General features: G+C 37.7%; 1 protein-coding gene across 2 annotated transcripts in view; it reads left to right on the top strand.

The window, feature by feature from the left end:
- Window positions 1-16,228, top strand: part of RFX3 (regulatory factor X3) — a 283,650-nt gene that overhangs the window by 171,762 nt on the left and 95,660 nt on the right. For both annotated transcript variants that reach the window (XM_053656370.1, XM_053656369.1), the window contains exon 6: window positions 15,804-16,062. In XM_053656370.1, coding sequence (XP_053512345.1) covers window positions 15,804-16,062 — 259 coding nt within the window. The remainder of the gene's footprint in view (window positions 1-15,803; window positions 16,063-16,228) is intronic.

Below are 16,228 nucleotides of genomic sequence, written 5' to 3'. Positions count from 1 at the left end.
ATTGTATCTTCCTCTGTCATATCATTGGCCATGTAATTTTTTCTGTGGTCTAAGCTCTGTGTATATTCTCCTACTGTTCTCTAACAGAAACCACATTTCTTCCACAACAGGTCTGTTATTCTCATGACTATTTTAAATTTATCCAACATTTGTCTTTCCTTCACTAGAATGTAAGTTTCAAGTAGGCAGGTACCTTGGTTGTTTGTTACCTATTATACCTCTCATACCCAAAAGAGTTATATATGGTTAAGTCCTTAATTTATATTTGTTGAGTGAGTTAAATAAAAAATATTATTGATAGGTGAAACAGGAGCAGACTACTTGGTGGTTTTAAATACGCATGGGGAAATGAACAGAACCAAATTTAGATGCTGTCAACCATAGTATTAACATCGCTTTTTAAAATGTATTTTATTGATCATGCTATTATAGTTGTCCCGATTTTTTGCCCTTTGCTCTCCTCCACCCAGCACTCCCCACCCCTTCAGATAGTCCTCCCACCATTATTCATGTTCATGGGTCATGTGTATAAGTTCTTTGGCTGCTCTGTTTCCTATACTATACTTTATATCCCCGTGGCTATTCTGTAACTACTTATTTGTATTTAATCCCCTCACCTCTTCACCCATTCTCCCTTTCCTTTCTCCCATCTGGAAACTTTCTGGTAACTAACTTCTTTTCTCTTGCTTTTAAGAGTCTCTCTTTATCTTTAACCTTTGGCCCTTAATAATGATGTGTCTTGGAGTGGGCCTCTTTACCTCTGTCATAATTGGGACTCTCTGCGCTTCCTGGACTTGCATGTATATTTTCTTCACCAAATTATGGAACTTTTCTTTTACTATTTTTTTCAGATAGATTTCTAATTTCTTGCTCTTTCTCTTCTCTTTGTGGCACTCCATGGGGGCAAATGTTGGACCTTTTAAAGTTGTCCCAGAGGCTGTTTTTTATACTATCCTCATTTTTTATTCTTTTTTCTTCTTGTTGTCCTGCATGGTTGTATTTTGCTTCTGTAGGTTCCAAATCATTGATTTGATTCTCAGCTTCATCCTTTTTACTGTTGTTTCCCTATAAATTGTTCTTTATTTCAGTTAGTGTATCCTCATTTCTGACTGGGTCTTTTTTATCCTGCTAGCATCCTCACAAAGTTCCTTGAGCGTCCCTATAAGCAGTGTTTTGAACATTTCATCTGATAGATCGCTTATCTTCGTTTCATTTAGCTCTTTTTCTGGAGTTTTGATCTATTCTTTTATTTGGGATATGTTTCTTTATCTCCTTGTTTTGTCAGCCTCCCCGTGTTTCTTTCTATATGTATTAATTAGGTAGAGCTGCTTTGACTCCATGTCTTGGTAGCATGGCCTAATGTGTAGTAGGTGTCTCATAGGGTCCAGTGACAGAGCCTCCCCATTTGAGCAAGCTGGGTACTTGAGGTGTGCCCTTTGTGTGGGCTGAGTATACCCCCCTGTTGTAACTGGGCCTTGGTTGCTGTTAGCAGATCAATGGGAGAGATTTACCCAGGCCAGTCATCTGTAAGGACTGGTTGTGACCGCTGACCACCAACTTCTGCTTTCCTTGGAGGATCAGCTGTGTGGGGACAGGGTGGTGGCACTCCACTGTCATCTGTAGCTGTGAACTGAGTGTGTTGGCCCTGAGGTTTCCTAAATGGTGAAGACTAAGGTCAGCCCAAGGTCAACCCAAGTAAACCTGTGTTTCGTATGGGGTACCCTGTCTGAGCTGTAAGACAGTCTGAGATCACTGCTGCTTATACTTGGCTTGGAGATTCCCAGGTGAAGCCAAGCTGTGATTGTAATCTGGCTGCCACTAAGGCTCACAGAAGCCAGCTATTGCTTCTTTGATAAAATTTGGGAGCGAAGAAGACCCGTTCTTGTAGAAAAGCAGCTTGGTTGGGCCCATAAGTTGGGTGGGGTAGAGCCTCTGTGGATCTCCAACATGGAGTTACACTGTGTTAACCAGGTCAGAGTCTCAGATATGGTACCCGCTTTGTGGTGGGGAGGGCTCAGCAAAGGGGCAATGCCCTCTGCTCATTGAGATGCTGGACCCTTTAGTTGCCCCCTGTATACCACTGATGCCCTTTAAGCTGCCACCCCAGTGCTGGAGCTCAGAGGAAGTGAGTCTGAGTAGGTGAGTCTATGTGTGGGTTCCCCAAGAAGAACTGTTTAGGGCTCTAGCAGCCTCCTGCACCGTCTCAATCCCCACTGGTTTCCACAGCCAGAAATTGTAGAGACTTATTTTCCTGGCACTGGAACTGTGGGCTGGGGAGCTTAGTGTGGGTCTGGGATTCCTCACTCCTGATATGTCCCCTCCAAACTTTTATCCACCACACATGGGTGTGGAATCAGCCCATTACGTGTCCACACCCCTCCTACTAGTCTGGATGGATGTGGTTTCTTCGATTCTGTAGCTGAAGAAACTACGCAAGTCAGACTTCCATTCAACTGGATTTCTGATGTTCCTAAGTGATGGTTGTTCTACATTTTAGTTATAATTTTGATGTGGTTGAGTGAAGAGGTAGTCATATTTGTCTATATTGCCATCTTGACCAAAAACCTAATGTCATTTTTCTCTTTTCTTTTTCATATTTAAACATAATTTTCAGTACAAAACTCTCTTGAGCATATGCACATAAACTAGTTGCTCAGTTTTTTATTTTCATTTTTTCAAGTATATATATAGTACTGTAATATTAACTATAGTCGCTATGCTGTATATTAGATCCCCAGAATTTACTTATCTTACAATTCAAAGATTGTATATTTGCCAACATCCACCATTATTCCTATCCTCAGCCCCTGGAAACCACCATTCTACTCTCTGTTTCCATAAGTTAGATTTTTTAAGTATAACATATGAGATCATACTGTACTTGATTTTTGCTGTCTTATTTCACGTAGCACAGTGCCCTCAAAGTTCATTCATTGTTATGAATGGCTGAATAATATTTCATTGCATATGTATGCCACACTTTCTTTATCCATTCATTTTTCTGGACCTTTAAGTTATTTCCATCCCTCGGCTATTGTGAATAATAATGCAGTGAACATGGGAGTGCAGATATCTCTTTGAAATATTCATTTCATTTCCCTCAGAGATATACTCAGAATTGGCATTCATGGATTATATGGTAGTTCTAAAACAAACATGGAGACTAATGAACAGAGTAGACAGCTCAGAAATAAACTCTTGTATGTCTTTGCATATATGGTAAAATGATCTTTAACAAGAGCACAAAGAATACATAAAGGGGAAAAGATGGTCTCTTCAATAAAGGATGATTGAAAAACTGGATATCAACATGAAAAAGAATGGAATTGAACACCTATCTCATACTGCACCAAAAACTAACTAAATATAGATAAAGACTTAAATGTGAGATCTGAAATTGTAAAACTCCTTGTGGAAAATGTAGAGGGTAAGCTACTTGACATTAGTATTGGCAATGATATTTTTTATATGACACCAAAAATGCAGGCAACAGAATTAAAAATAAGGAAGCAGGGCTACATGAAGCAATCAAGCTTGTACACAGCAATGGAAACCATCAACAAAATGTAAATGCAACCCATAAAATGAGAGAAAAAAATTGCCAATCACATATCTGATAAGGAGCAGTATCCAGAATATATAAGAAACTACCATATGACCTCACCTATAAGTGGAACCTAATCAACAAAACAAACAAGCAAGCAAAATAGAACCAGAGACATGGAAATAAAGAACAAACTGACAGTAACCAGAGAGGAGCGGGGAGGAAGACAGCAGGGGAAAGAAGAGAAAGGGTTGTCAAGGAACATGTATAAAGGACCCATGGACAAAGCCAAAGAGGAAAAAGATTGAGGGTGGGGTGGGGGAAAGTGGTGGCAGGAAAATGGAGACAACTGTATTTGAACAACAATAAAAAATGCTGTATGTATATATAAATGGAACTCATACAGCTCAATAGCAAGAAATCAACTAATCTGATTTAAAAATGGGCAAAAAGGATCTGAATAGATATTTTTCAAAAAGACATACAAATGGCTCACATGTACAGAAGAAGGTGCTCATCATCACTAATCACTAGGAAAATGCAAAACTTACCTACCTTACATCTGTTAGGATGGCAGTTATTAAAAAGACAAGGAAAAAAGATAACAGGAGTTGATGAGGATGCAAAGAAAAAGGAACCCTTGTAAACTGCTGGTGGAAATGTGAATTGGTATAGCCACTATGGAAAACAGTATGGAGGTTCCTCAAAAATTTAAAAACAGCCCTGGCTGGTGTAGCTCAGTGGATTGAGCACGGGCCTGCGAACCAGAGTATTGCGGTTCAATTCCCAGTCAGGGCACATGCCTGGGTTGCAGGCCAGTTCCCAGCAGGGGACGCACGAGAGGCAACCATACATTGATATTTCTCTCCCTCTCTCCTTCCCTTCCCCTCTAAAGATAAATAAATAAAACCTTTAAAAAATTAAAAACAGAACCACCATATGTTCCAGCTCAGATTTTCTTAATTGCAAATTTAGACCAGTAAATCTGGATTAAATTTTTATGATCTATTTTTGCCAAAGTTGATTTAAGTTCATAAATCCTCTTCCCTCACTTCTGTTGTCTCAAATGATCTGTATATATACTTACTATGTGTACCTTTTTTGGTATGCTTCAAGAACACTTTTTATTATTTTTTTAGTGTTGTACAAGTACAGTTTTCCGACTTTTCCCCCCAACCCCCAACCCCTCACCACCCCAGCCCTCCCCATCTCCTTCCCTCATTTCCACCCCCCCCTTGTTATTGTCCATGTGTCCTTTATAATTGTTCCTGTAAACCCTTCACCCTTTTCCCCTATTAGCTCTGCCCCTCTCCCCTCTGGTCACTGTCAGGCCGTTATCAGTTTCAATGTCTTTGGCTATACTTTGCTTGCTTGTTCATTTTGTTGATTAGGTTCCTATTAATGGTGAGATCATATGGTATTTGTCTTTCATCTCCTGGCTTATTTCACTTAGCATAATGCCCTCCAGTTCCATCCATGCTGTTGCAAAGGGTAAGAGCTCCTTCCCTCCTTCTGTTGCATAGAATTCCACTGGATAAATATACAATAATTTTTTGATCCATTCATTTACTGATGGGCACTTGGGCTGCTTCCAGCACTTGGCTATTGTAAATTGTGCTTCTATGAACATTGGGGTGTATAGGTTCTTTTGAATTGGTGGTTCAGGGTTCTTAGGGTATAATCCTAGCAGTGGAATTGCCAGGTCAAAGGGCAGTGCCATTGTTAGTTTTCTGAGGAAATTCCACACTGTTTTCTATAGTAGTTGCACCAGTCTGCAATCCCACCAACAGTGCTCTAGGGTTCCCTTTTCTCCACACCCTCTCCAACATTTATTGTTTGTGCTTTGTTTATGATGGCCTTTCTGACCGGTGTGAAGTGGTATCTCATTGTGGTTTTAATTTGTGCATCTCTGATGGCTAGCAATACTGAACGTCCTTTCATATGTCTCTGGACCCCCTGTATGTCCTCCTCAGAGAAGTGTTTATTCAAGTCCTCTGCACAGCTAAAGAAGATAAGCAACCCAATCAAAAACTCTTAAAAGCAAAGGAAGTTTTGGTAGTGCTCTCAGTGGATAGCTGTGCCAGAATATAAAACTCCTTTATATCAGTAGCTTTTGACTTAAAAAAAAATAAACAAAGCTGAAATAGACTTAAAAAATAGTTGTGAAATGACAATTTTTCCTTCATACCTGTGAGAGCTGAGCGTCACATTTTTAGTGTCCTCCAGTGCAGTGGTTCTCAGAGTATGTTTAGGCCAGTGGCATTGACATCACCTGAGAATGTGTTAGAAATGCCCTCTTTGGGCCCTACAGATGCCAGTTCTACAGAATCAGGAACTTTACGGTGAGGTCCAGCAGTCTGTGTTTTAAAAAAGCCCTCCAGGTAATTCTGTTGCACACTAAAGTGTGCGAACCATATTTCTTTATTATAGGAATAAAAAATTCAAATACAGAGTCAAGTGTAAATGTCTAGGTATCTTTTGGTAATGATAATAGGATATGTATATAAAGTTATGATTCCAATGCTCTGTATATTATTAACATATGTGGTAATAAAATACTGTATATGATGACAAAGCTCAATTAGTTATTACAAGCATTTTTATTATTGACCTAAACATTTATTCTTACATTTCCTCCCTAGTTGGGGCAATAGCTCAATAAATACTTCTATTTTTTACTTATTGTTAATAGCAGTTGAAATTAGCAGAAATAAGGATGTCTCCTGAATTTAAATCAAAGCAAATGTTTTATTAGTCTTATTCAGTACTACTTGTTACTTTACATATAATCTATTGTTTTTATTCTTAGGTAGTAATAAGAGTTTAAATATCAGGTCATTTAAATTCCTTTCTAAATTACTGTTTTCTCTTTGGTGTCTTTCACAAAATGGACATGTCACCTCTTCAGTATATCTTCTGCCTTCAGTCTGACGTAGAGCATTCAAGAAAAGATCTACTTAGAAACTCAAATAAATAGTGGATTCTGGCCAGCCAGATACTTTGTATTACATGATAATTTATTGAAGATTCCAAATAATACAGCTACTTCTATGTAGAGCATTGGTGATTCACATAAAAACTTCACAGTGGGAAATTGTTTAAGACAGGGTTCTTGGTATCAAGCAACAGAAACCAGTTCCAGGTTTATTTAAGAAAAACAAAGAATTCATTGAAAGATATTTGTGATTCAGGGAATTACAAGTAAAGTAAGTCTGGAGAACAGGCTGAAAAAAGACAAGTACAAGCAACACTGGCAGCCAGATCATAGACAAAAACCACACCACAGAAATAGTCCAGTTAGGACAGCACCCCACTGCACCTGTCCCCACCACTGTCCACCGTTACTAGCATTGGATTCTCATCATAGCTCTACAAGAGGGGTAGTAATCCCTGACCTGTCTGGTTCTTTTAGTGAAAGTTAAGTGAGAAAATGTATCCCCCATCCCCCCCCCAATTCTCCCTAGCTCCCCAGTTCTCTTGGGTTCCTTCATGTCCACTCAGACTTTTCAAAAATACCTAAAAACTTGTTCGTTCTGGCTGCCTTTACTTACTTACTTCGTCAATATAGTTCAATCACATATATATTGCTATCACTACATGGAAACACTTTCCGATAAGATCACCTCCTATCATTATATCTAATGAATGTGTTCCAGAATCACCTCACGTGACCCATCTGCAGTATTGTACCCTGTTTGCTACATACTTTCCCCTTGATCTCCCCTTGTCTCTCTGGCCTCAAGCCTTTGTTAAGGTGGTTTCTCTGACTAGAACTTTCCATTACCTCCCCCTTATCATGCCTATCCTAGCTGAAACCAAAGCCCAAACCTCTTGCCATAGTCTATAGTAATGTGTTTCAAGCTTTTTAAACTACCATCCACAGTGAGAAAATTAGATGTTCATATTGTAATCAGGTAAATGCACACATGCACATATGAGTATGTACACATATACCAAATATGTATATGAAAGACAAAAGTTCGTGAAAGTAGTTTCTATACTTACTAGGCGGAATACGCTCTAACTTTGTCTAGTCTCTTCTTTTAATGCTGTTATGACCAATTAAAATTATTGATCATGATCCACATACCAACAAATTTTGTTTACATGACTTGAATATTTAGTTTTTGCCTTTTATTTTTAAAATATATTTTATTGATTATGCTATTACAGTTGTCCCAATTTTTTTTCTCCCCTTTATCCTCCTCTGCCCTGTAACTCCCACCCTCCAGCATTTAGCCTCCCCTTAGTTCATGTCCATGGGTTGTACGTTTAAGTTCCTTGGCTTCTTTATATTCTATACTATTCTTACCCTCCCCCTGTTTATTTTATGCCTGCCAATTTTGTTTCTTATTCCCTGTACCTTTCCCCCCATTCTCCACCTCCCCACTGATAACCTTCCAAGTGATTTCCATTTCTGAGGTTCTGTTCCTGTTCTAGTTGTTTGTGTAGTTTTTGTTTTTGTTTTTGAGGTTCAATCATTGATAGTTGTGAGTGTGTTGTCATTTTACTATTCATAGTTTTTTTATCTTCTTCTATTTCTTAAATAAGTCCATTTAACATTTCATATAATAAGGCCTTGGCAATGATGAACTTCTTTAACTTGACCTTATCTGGGAAGCACTCTATCTGTCCTTCCATTCTAAATGATAGCTTTGCTGAATAGATTGATTTTACATGTAGGTCCTTGCCCTTTCATGACTTCGAATACTTCTTTCCAGCCCCCGTTTACCCTCAAGCTTTGAGAAATCAGCTGTTAGTCTTATGGGCACTCCTTTGTAGGTAACCGTCTCCTTTTCTCTTGCTGCTTTTAAGATTCTTTCCTTATCTTCAATCTTGGGTAACTTAATTATGATGTGCCTTGGTGTGTTCCTCCTTGGATCCAATTTCTTTGGGACTCTCTGAGGTTCCTGGAATTCCTGGAAGTCTATATTTCCTTTGCCAAATCAGGGAAGTTTTCCTTCATTATGTTTTCAAATGAGTTTTCAATATCTTGTTCTTTTTCTTCTCCTTCTGGCACCCCTATGATTTGGGTGTTGGAGCACAAGTTGTCTCTGAGGTTCCTAAGCTTCTCATATTTTTGAATTCTTGTTTCTTCATTCAGTTCTGGTTGGATGTTTATTTCTTCCTTTTGTTCCAAATCATTGATTTGAGTCTTGATTTCCTTCCCTTCACTGTTGGTTCCCTGTATTTTTCTTTATTTCACTTTGTGAAATCTTCCTCCACATCTTCCTTTCTTTTGCAGCTGTACTCAGTCATTTTTGTGAGCATCCTGATTACTAGCGTTATGAACTCTGCATTTGATAGGTGTCTGTCTCCTCATTGTTTAGTTCTTTTTCTGGAGTTTTGATCTGTTCTTTCATTCGGGCCATATTTTTTTTTGTCTCAGTACACTTGTTATGTTATAAGGGGTGGAGCCTTAGGTATTTGTCAGGGCAGGGCAACCTCTTTACTGAATTGTGGTGCTGTCTGTGGGAGAGGGGTCAGAGAGGGAACAATGCCATTTGCTCTACTTTCGTCCCATTTTTTGTTACTTACCTCACTTCCCACAGTGGATTGTGCCCTTTCAGGTGCTGATTCACAGGTGGGTAGGTTTGTGTACATTCTAGGATCCTGTGGGCCTCTCCAGCGAACTCTCCTGTGAGACTGGGAGTTTCTCCTGCCTTTGCAACACCCATAGAATTTTACAGCCAGAGGTTTTGAGTCTTTAATTTCACATCAGCCATACCAGCCTTGCCCCATAGTCCAACAGACCTTTCTGTGCATCCTCTCTGCCCAGCTGTCTGTCTCTGTCCCTCCTGCTGGTCTGGATGAATGTTTCTTTAACTCCTTGGTTGTTGGAGTTCTATGAAGTTCGATTTTTCTGGCAGTTCTGGTTGCTTTTTGTTTTTAAATTAGTTGTTAATCCTTGTTTTGGTTTTTCAAGGAAGCGAAGCATTTCTACATACCCCTCCATCTTGGCCTGAACTCCTTGTTTTTATCTTTTAAAACCTCATTGCTTCCTACTGTCCTTCTCATTTGTTACACCCAACCATTCTGGACTTGTAATTTCTTCCTAAATATTAGGATATTTCCAGTGTTGTGGTTTTTGTACATGCTATACTCTCTTCCTGATATATTTTCCTCACAATTTCCATAGGACTGATTGCTTTTCATCGTTTACTTTCGACCTAAATCTCTTATTTAGGGGTAACATTCTTGACTAACCCATTGACTATACCCCTCCCATTTATTACACTTTCATAGTCTATTTTTCTGTGTCATAGACATAAGAAAATTTCTCATCTTATTTCCATTTCTCTTTTGACCAGTTACTCTTTAAGTTAGGTAGCCTTTTTGATAGTAGAGGTTATATCTATTTTGTTTCTGTTATTCTAGGAGCCAAAATAAATGCTCAGTAAATATTTGTTAAAAGAATGAGTTACAAAGTAGCTGAAAATATAAAACATTATAACAGTGTAAGATATTATAATGATCAACATTACTATATTCTGTCTTCACAATAAATTTTATAGTATAAACTTTGGAAGATACTCTGTTTCCTTAATTTGACATTTTTATACGATTGCTTGATTTTTTTCATTGACTACATTATTAGCGGGAGAGGATATTCAAGACCTGGGGAAAATACAAAACACATAATTTAGAGATATTATATATCTGGAATTGTGGATAAGACACATGAAGTTAAAGAGAACAGAAAAATTGGTTATAGCTGAGGTAAACTGACATAATTATCCCAGTAAATAAGCAAGCAGGGAATATTCAGTCATGCTTAGCCAAGGTATATGCTGAGGCATGATGGGATGCAAACAGCAATAATTTACTGAATTCAATAGATCAGAGTCCTGACATTTACATAGAACCTTATAATAGAGTCAGCTATGAAGAAGCTCCTGTCAGCAAGTATGCACATATCTATGACTTTGCATATATTATTGGATACATATGCAGAACAATGGAAAGATTCTTTTCTGCTATAGAATATGACATTTTCATAACAGTCTGTGGCAATCAATAAATAACAAAGAAAAGAAACAGAGCAGCATCTTTCAAATGTGAACAGAATTGCTTGGAAATTTAGCTGTTTTGGGAATGTACAGTCCAGAAATAGTTGCTGCTTTCAATCAGATATGCCAAATATTGAGTTATTTTCTCAAACATATAGCAAATGGGACAAAAGTAGATTTACAGTAGTGAATATGTGAAATAGAGTTTATGGTTCTATTAATATTTGTTAATTATTATATTATTTTTCATATGAACACTGTAAAGCTGCTTTTGCCTCACCCTGTATTTTGGTAATTTCTGGGATAAATAATGTGCAAGCAATAACTCATATGTATTCATTATGCAATGTGAAAGATAAGTTAATCTTAGGTATCAGAATTAAATAGTCATTATTTCTAGTACCTTAGAAAGAACTGCTTGTTTTTGCTGTTGGTACTTCTTTTTTTCACATAAATTCTTCCATATTAATTAAAGGGTTTTTAAAGTATTTAGACCATGGAAAGACCTTTAGGAGTTATTTGTGCATAATTCTGGCTCTTGTTCCAGATAGTACTCCAACAAATAGGTCAATGCTTATCTTCTTACCTTTAAAGAATAATGACTAAAGATAGTGTGATCTGCCTCTATTATCCAATCCAGTGTTTAAAATCTCCTCTAGTTCTCATTGCAAGTGTACATTATTTGTCAGAGACAAATTCATTTCCTAATACAATTGTCCTTTTTCCCTCGCCCTAGAAATTGCCAGTGTTTACCCCAGGGCATGATTATGCAGTAGCCAAGCCTTCTCAGTCCCATGGGTCATGACTCAGTAATGAGGATAGTTGATGGATCAGACATACTCTTCAGTGACTTTTACCCTTGTCTTGTTCTTTGCTCATTTTTTTAGCTTTTGAATCATCTCCAATGAGAGAGAAGTATGAAAATTAAAGCAGGTTGCATTTTGCTGCTCTATTTTTATACTGCTTTGAGGGCTGCAGACATAGATTTTATATATCTATGATGCATTTGTTTGCATTACTAATGTTCACTGAGAACTAATTATATAAAGGAGGCATGCCCAAAAGATAGAGTGATGTAAATTCTTTGAAATGTTTCCTTTGTGATAAGAGAAGCAACTTCCATGATCATAGAACTTAAAAATTCCAGGTATGTGGTAGTATAAATATCCTCTAAAGTAGTTTCACCTTCTCTACCTCTTTACTATTGTGGGTACATCTGCAGATCTTATTCTGGGTAACAGAGGAGAGTGATGCCGGGCCAATAAACAGTAAGGAGATCTGAAGTAGTAACAGGAAGTTCATATGGCCTCTTGTACCACCTGTTACGGCTGTTCCCCAATAGTCATTCACAAATATGTTTGACATATACTATAAAAAGTTAAGTTCTTTTTATGTGATGAAATGGTTGAAAGCATGGGCTCACTGCAGGTTCCACATCCATTTTTTACCAGCTTTTTGCTTTGGGCAAAGCTGCTCAACCTTTTCACCTTGTCTGTGAAATAGGAATTATAATAGTACCTATCTCATAGAGTTGACATGAAGATTAAAAGAGTTAATACCTGAGCACATAGAAGAGTGCCTATTGGATAGTAAATGGTCAGTACATTAATTATCATTTGTTATTGTTATATGTTTTGTTTGTGAAATCAACTTAGTGCTAGGGAGCATGCTTAAGCATTTTGCTAAGTCTATGAAAATGAAAGCTGGCACCATGTCTTACATCTGTCAAAGTATTTATTGTCCTATATCTATTTGTATACCTTATTTGGCTATACTTAAATATCAACATCAGATTGTGTTATTTTAAGTACAGTCAAATAGGATCACTGTCATATTCAGTGTATGTAAATTAAAATGACCTCTTTTTTTCTTTTCTTTTTGCCTAAATTTGAAATCATTATGACTCTTATTTTATCAAAATATAATGAAAGAGATATGTGGGTGAGACTTCCAAGTAGAAAATAGAGCAATGATGAGAGAAAAACTGTATATGTATAGAAAATGGCATTTTTTTCTCTCTTTAAAAGATGTTCTTGGGTTGTTTCTGTCATCACCTCAGCTAAAATTTGCATGTAGTTCTGCTGCAGTGGCTCTTTCTGGAATGCATTACAGTGTGGAATACTTTCAAAGCACTATTATTGTACTAAAATTTACATTATAAATTTAACAAGTGTAATTTATAATGGGTTCAAACGACCTGTTTTAAATGATACAAATCTTTGAATAGTTTAGCATAACTTCTCATGTTTTAACAAAATAAAAAACTTATGTTTTATAAATTAATGAAACCCCCTATTATATCAGATTATATTTTTATCTGTTGATTAGTGTACCTACAGTGTACCAGCAACTGTGTTAAGTATTGGAGGTACAGGTGGGAATAAAACATAATTTCATGGCAGTATGAAGACACGAGGAATTTAACAATAAGTATGTTGAGAGTTAGAGGTCTGCATAGGGTATGCATTAGGAAAATACAGAGAACAAAGCAAAACAGCCCTGAGAAAAGTGAGCACAGAGGGTGAGGGGCTGCAGAAGAATAATTTGGAGATAAGGTGATGCTTGAGCTGAGGGTCTATAAATGATGAGAACAAAGGAAAGGAGTAAAAGAAAGATGTAGAGGCCTTCCAGGCAAAAGAAACCATGTGCTACACAGCAGGAAGGCAAGAGAAAATGGCATTTTGAGGGACCAGCATGAAGGTCAGTATGGTGTGAGTAAAAAAAAGCACTTGAGGACACTGCTAGTACCGAGATGGAAGATTACCTAGGCACCAGCCCTGCTGGCTCCTATAAGGTCAGCCAGCGGTTTTGAATTTCTCCTGCAGGCAAGAGAGAATCATGGAAATGGTTTTAAGACAAGTTTTATGTTCATATTTGCACTTTAGAAAAATTCCCCCTGGCAGAACAGTTGTAGATTGGAAGAGAGCCAATTAGAGGAAGGGAAATCAATTAGAAAGCAATTATAATTCACAATATTATTAGTTAATGCATTGAGTATGAGAATGGAAAGGAGAACCGGAAAATTATTTAGAAGGTAAAATTAGTAGGACTTAGTGACTGATGTCATTCTGAGTGAGGAAAAAGGAATGATTCTGAAGCTGAGGATGGTGGTGCTCCTCTCTGTTCAGAAGGATATTACAAGAAAAAAGAACAAGAGAGGTAAGGAACTGCTTGTTAAGTTTTATATATGGGACTTCCTCATAGGATTTCCTCATAGAGATAACCAGGTGGCTGTTAGAAATCCAGATTTAAAATTCTTAAAGTATAGCTAGAAAGTAAAGAGTGGAGATGTCCACTTATGCAAAGTTCACTATGAGCATCTATATGATCATATAGTATATGGTGAAGGCACGTGGTCTGAATAATATGAGAAAAAAATCTAAACACAGAGACCTCAGAAAAATATCAGTGTTTAAAGTGCCAGGAAAATGGAGCTTTGAAATGTTCTTGAAAGGCAGTGATAGAAAAAATAAAAAGTGGAAAAGAAATGCCATAGAAACTAAGGAACCAGAGAGGTTAAGAATGAGACCTTGTGTATATGTAAAAAATGCTTGAAAACATACACATTAAATTGTCAGTAGTGGCTAGCTCTGAGATGTGAGTTGAAGAAAATGACAAAAAAACCTGGGAGTTTTAACTTAATATTTAAATATTTACTGAATTTATTGGGGTGGATTTTGTTTGCAAAATCATAAAGGTTTCAAGTATACAAGTTAATAAAACATAATCTGCATCACACACCCATTGCCCTAAGCAAAGTCTCTTTCCATCCCATTTCCCCGCTTTGTTCACCTCCACCAACCACCCACTCCCTTTCCCTCTGGCTGTCACCATACTGTTATCTGTGTCTATGTTATGTATACATATATGTTTCTTTGCTTAATCACTTCACCTTCTTTCATCCAGTGCCCTAACCTTCTTCCCCTGTGACAGCTGTCAGTCAGTTCCATGTGTCCATGCCTCTGTTTCCATTTTGTCAGTTTATTTTGTTCATTAGATTCCACATATAAGTGAAATCATATGGTATTTGTCTTTCTCTGACTGGCTTATTTCATTTAGCATAATAATCTCCAGGTCCATCCATAAAAGTATTTTATACTGTTCAGTATTATTTTTGCAACTTCTTATGAGCATATAATTATCTTAAATTAAAAAGTGAAAACAGCCCTGGCCAGTATGGCTCAGTAGATTGAGTGCTGGCCTGGGAATGAAAGGGTTTGCAGTTCGATTCCCAGTCAGGGCACATGCCTGAGTTGTGGGCCAGGTTCCCAGTAGGGGGTGTGCAAGAGGCAACCACACACTGATGTTTCTCTCCCTCTCTTTCTCCCTCCTTTCCCCTCTCTAAAGCGAAATAAATAAAATCTTTAAAAAATAAAGCAGATTTTAAAAAGTAAAAACAGAGGTCATGTTAAAATATGTTAAATCAGTTGAAAATGAAAAATAAATAATTTAGACATGCTTAATCAGAATAGAAGGAGGGAAAGGGCAACATGGAGCGGTCAACAACAGTATATTGCAAATAGGTCAAAAAAGATGAGGACTGACAAGTCTTATATCTTGGTATTTAGACTTAGCCACGGTGACCTTATTAAAAGCAGTTTCAGTGAAAGGCTGGGGGCAGAAGGTTTACTGCAGTTGTTGGGAAGTGGAAAGGGAGCGCATGGAGAGCTCTCATAGTCATCCCTCCAGGAGAATCTTGAGTGTAGAGGAAGAGAGAGATACAGATAGGGATTTAGGGTAAAAGGTGACTAAACTGCTCAAGATCCTTGTGGTGGCAAGAGAGACATCTATGCAAGCTTCCTTAACCACAGAGTTTTATTGCAAGTCATCTGGAAAGGTGAAGTAGCGTGGGGAGTTGACTTATTAACCCCTGCATGTGCCAGAACCCAGCTTTTCTAAAACTGGGGTTTGAAGGAGTTTTGTAAGGAGTTGAAGAAGTCACTCAACAAGACTTTTTGGAGGCAAGAGACCTGAACTTATTTATATGCTGGAGGTAGACAACAGTAGAGGGCAAGCGCTCTCAAGTACAGAGAAGTGTTGAGGTACTTACTTAATAAAGGAATGTCTTTTCACATTGGAAAGTAAACATAAGTACTTCTGGAAATGAAGTTTCATACAAACTACAAAACTTAACCATGTTTCAGAGGCTAAACTAACTGATATATTTTAGATATATATACACACTAGAAAAAATTTAGTAAGGTAGTATAAATAAGCTAGTAAATTTCTTTTTTCTTCTTCTTCTAAAGCCGAACAACAACTTATCCTTACACAGAAACACAGATGTACAGCCAAAACACTGGAGGGAATTACTTTGATACTCAAGGGAGTTCGGCACAGGTGACGACTGTGGTCTCATCCCACAGTATGGTGGGCACTGGAGGGATTCAGATGGGCGTCACGGGAGGACAACTCATCAGCAGCTCTGGAGGAACCTATCTGATTGGCAATTCAATGGAGAATTCTGGTCACTCAGTGACACACACCACTCGGGCCTCCCCAGCGACAGTAAGTATTTGAGTTTTTGTCAAATTTAGCTTCTTGGTAGCTGTGACTGTACATTTCCCAATATAGGAAGAAAAAACACAGCCTGGGCTCAGGCAAGAAAGTGTTGATCACCAGTAATATTTATGCTAGCTTATTGCCAGAGCAGTTACTTTATGTAGCACAGCAT

Source organism: Artibeus jamaicensis, unplaced genomic scaffold (assembly GCF_021234435.1).
Source record: "Artibeus jamaicensis isolate MK-2021 breed Jamaican fruit bat unplaced genomic scaffold, CSHL_Jam_final scaffold_1964, whole genome shotgun sequence".
Classification (NCBI taxonomy): Eukaryota; Metazoa; Chordata; class Mammalia; order Chiroptera; family Phyllostomidae; genus Artibeus; species Artibeus jamaicensis.
Note: the sequence above shows the minus strand (reverse complement) of the source record. Positions and strands in the feature narration are given on the sequence as shown.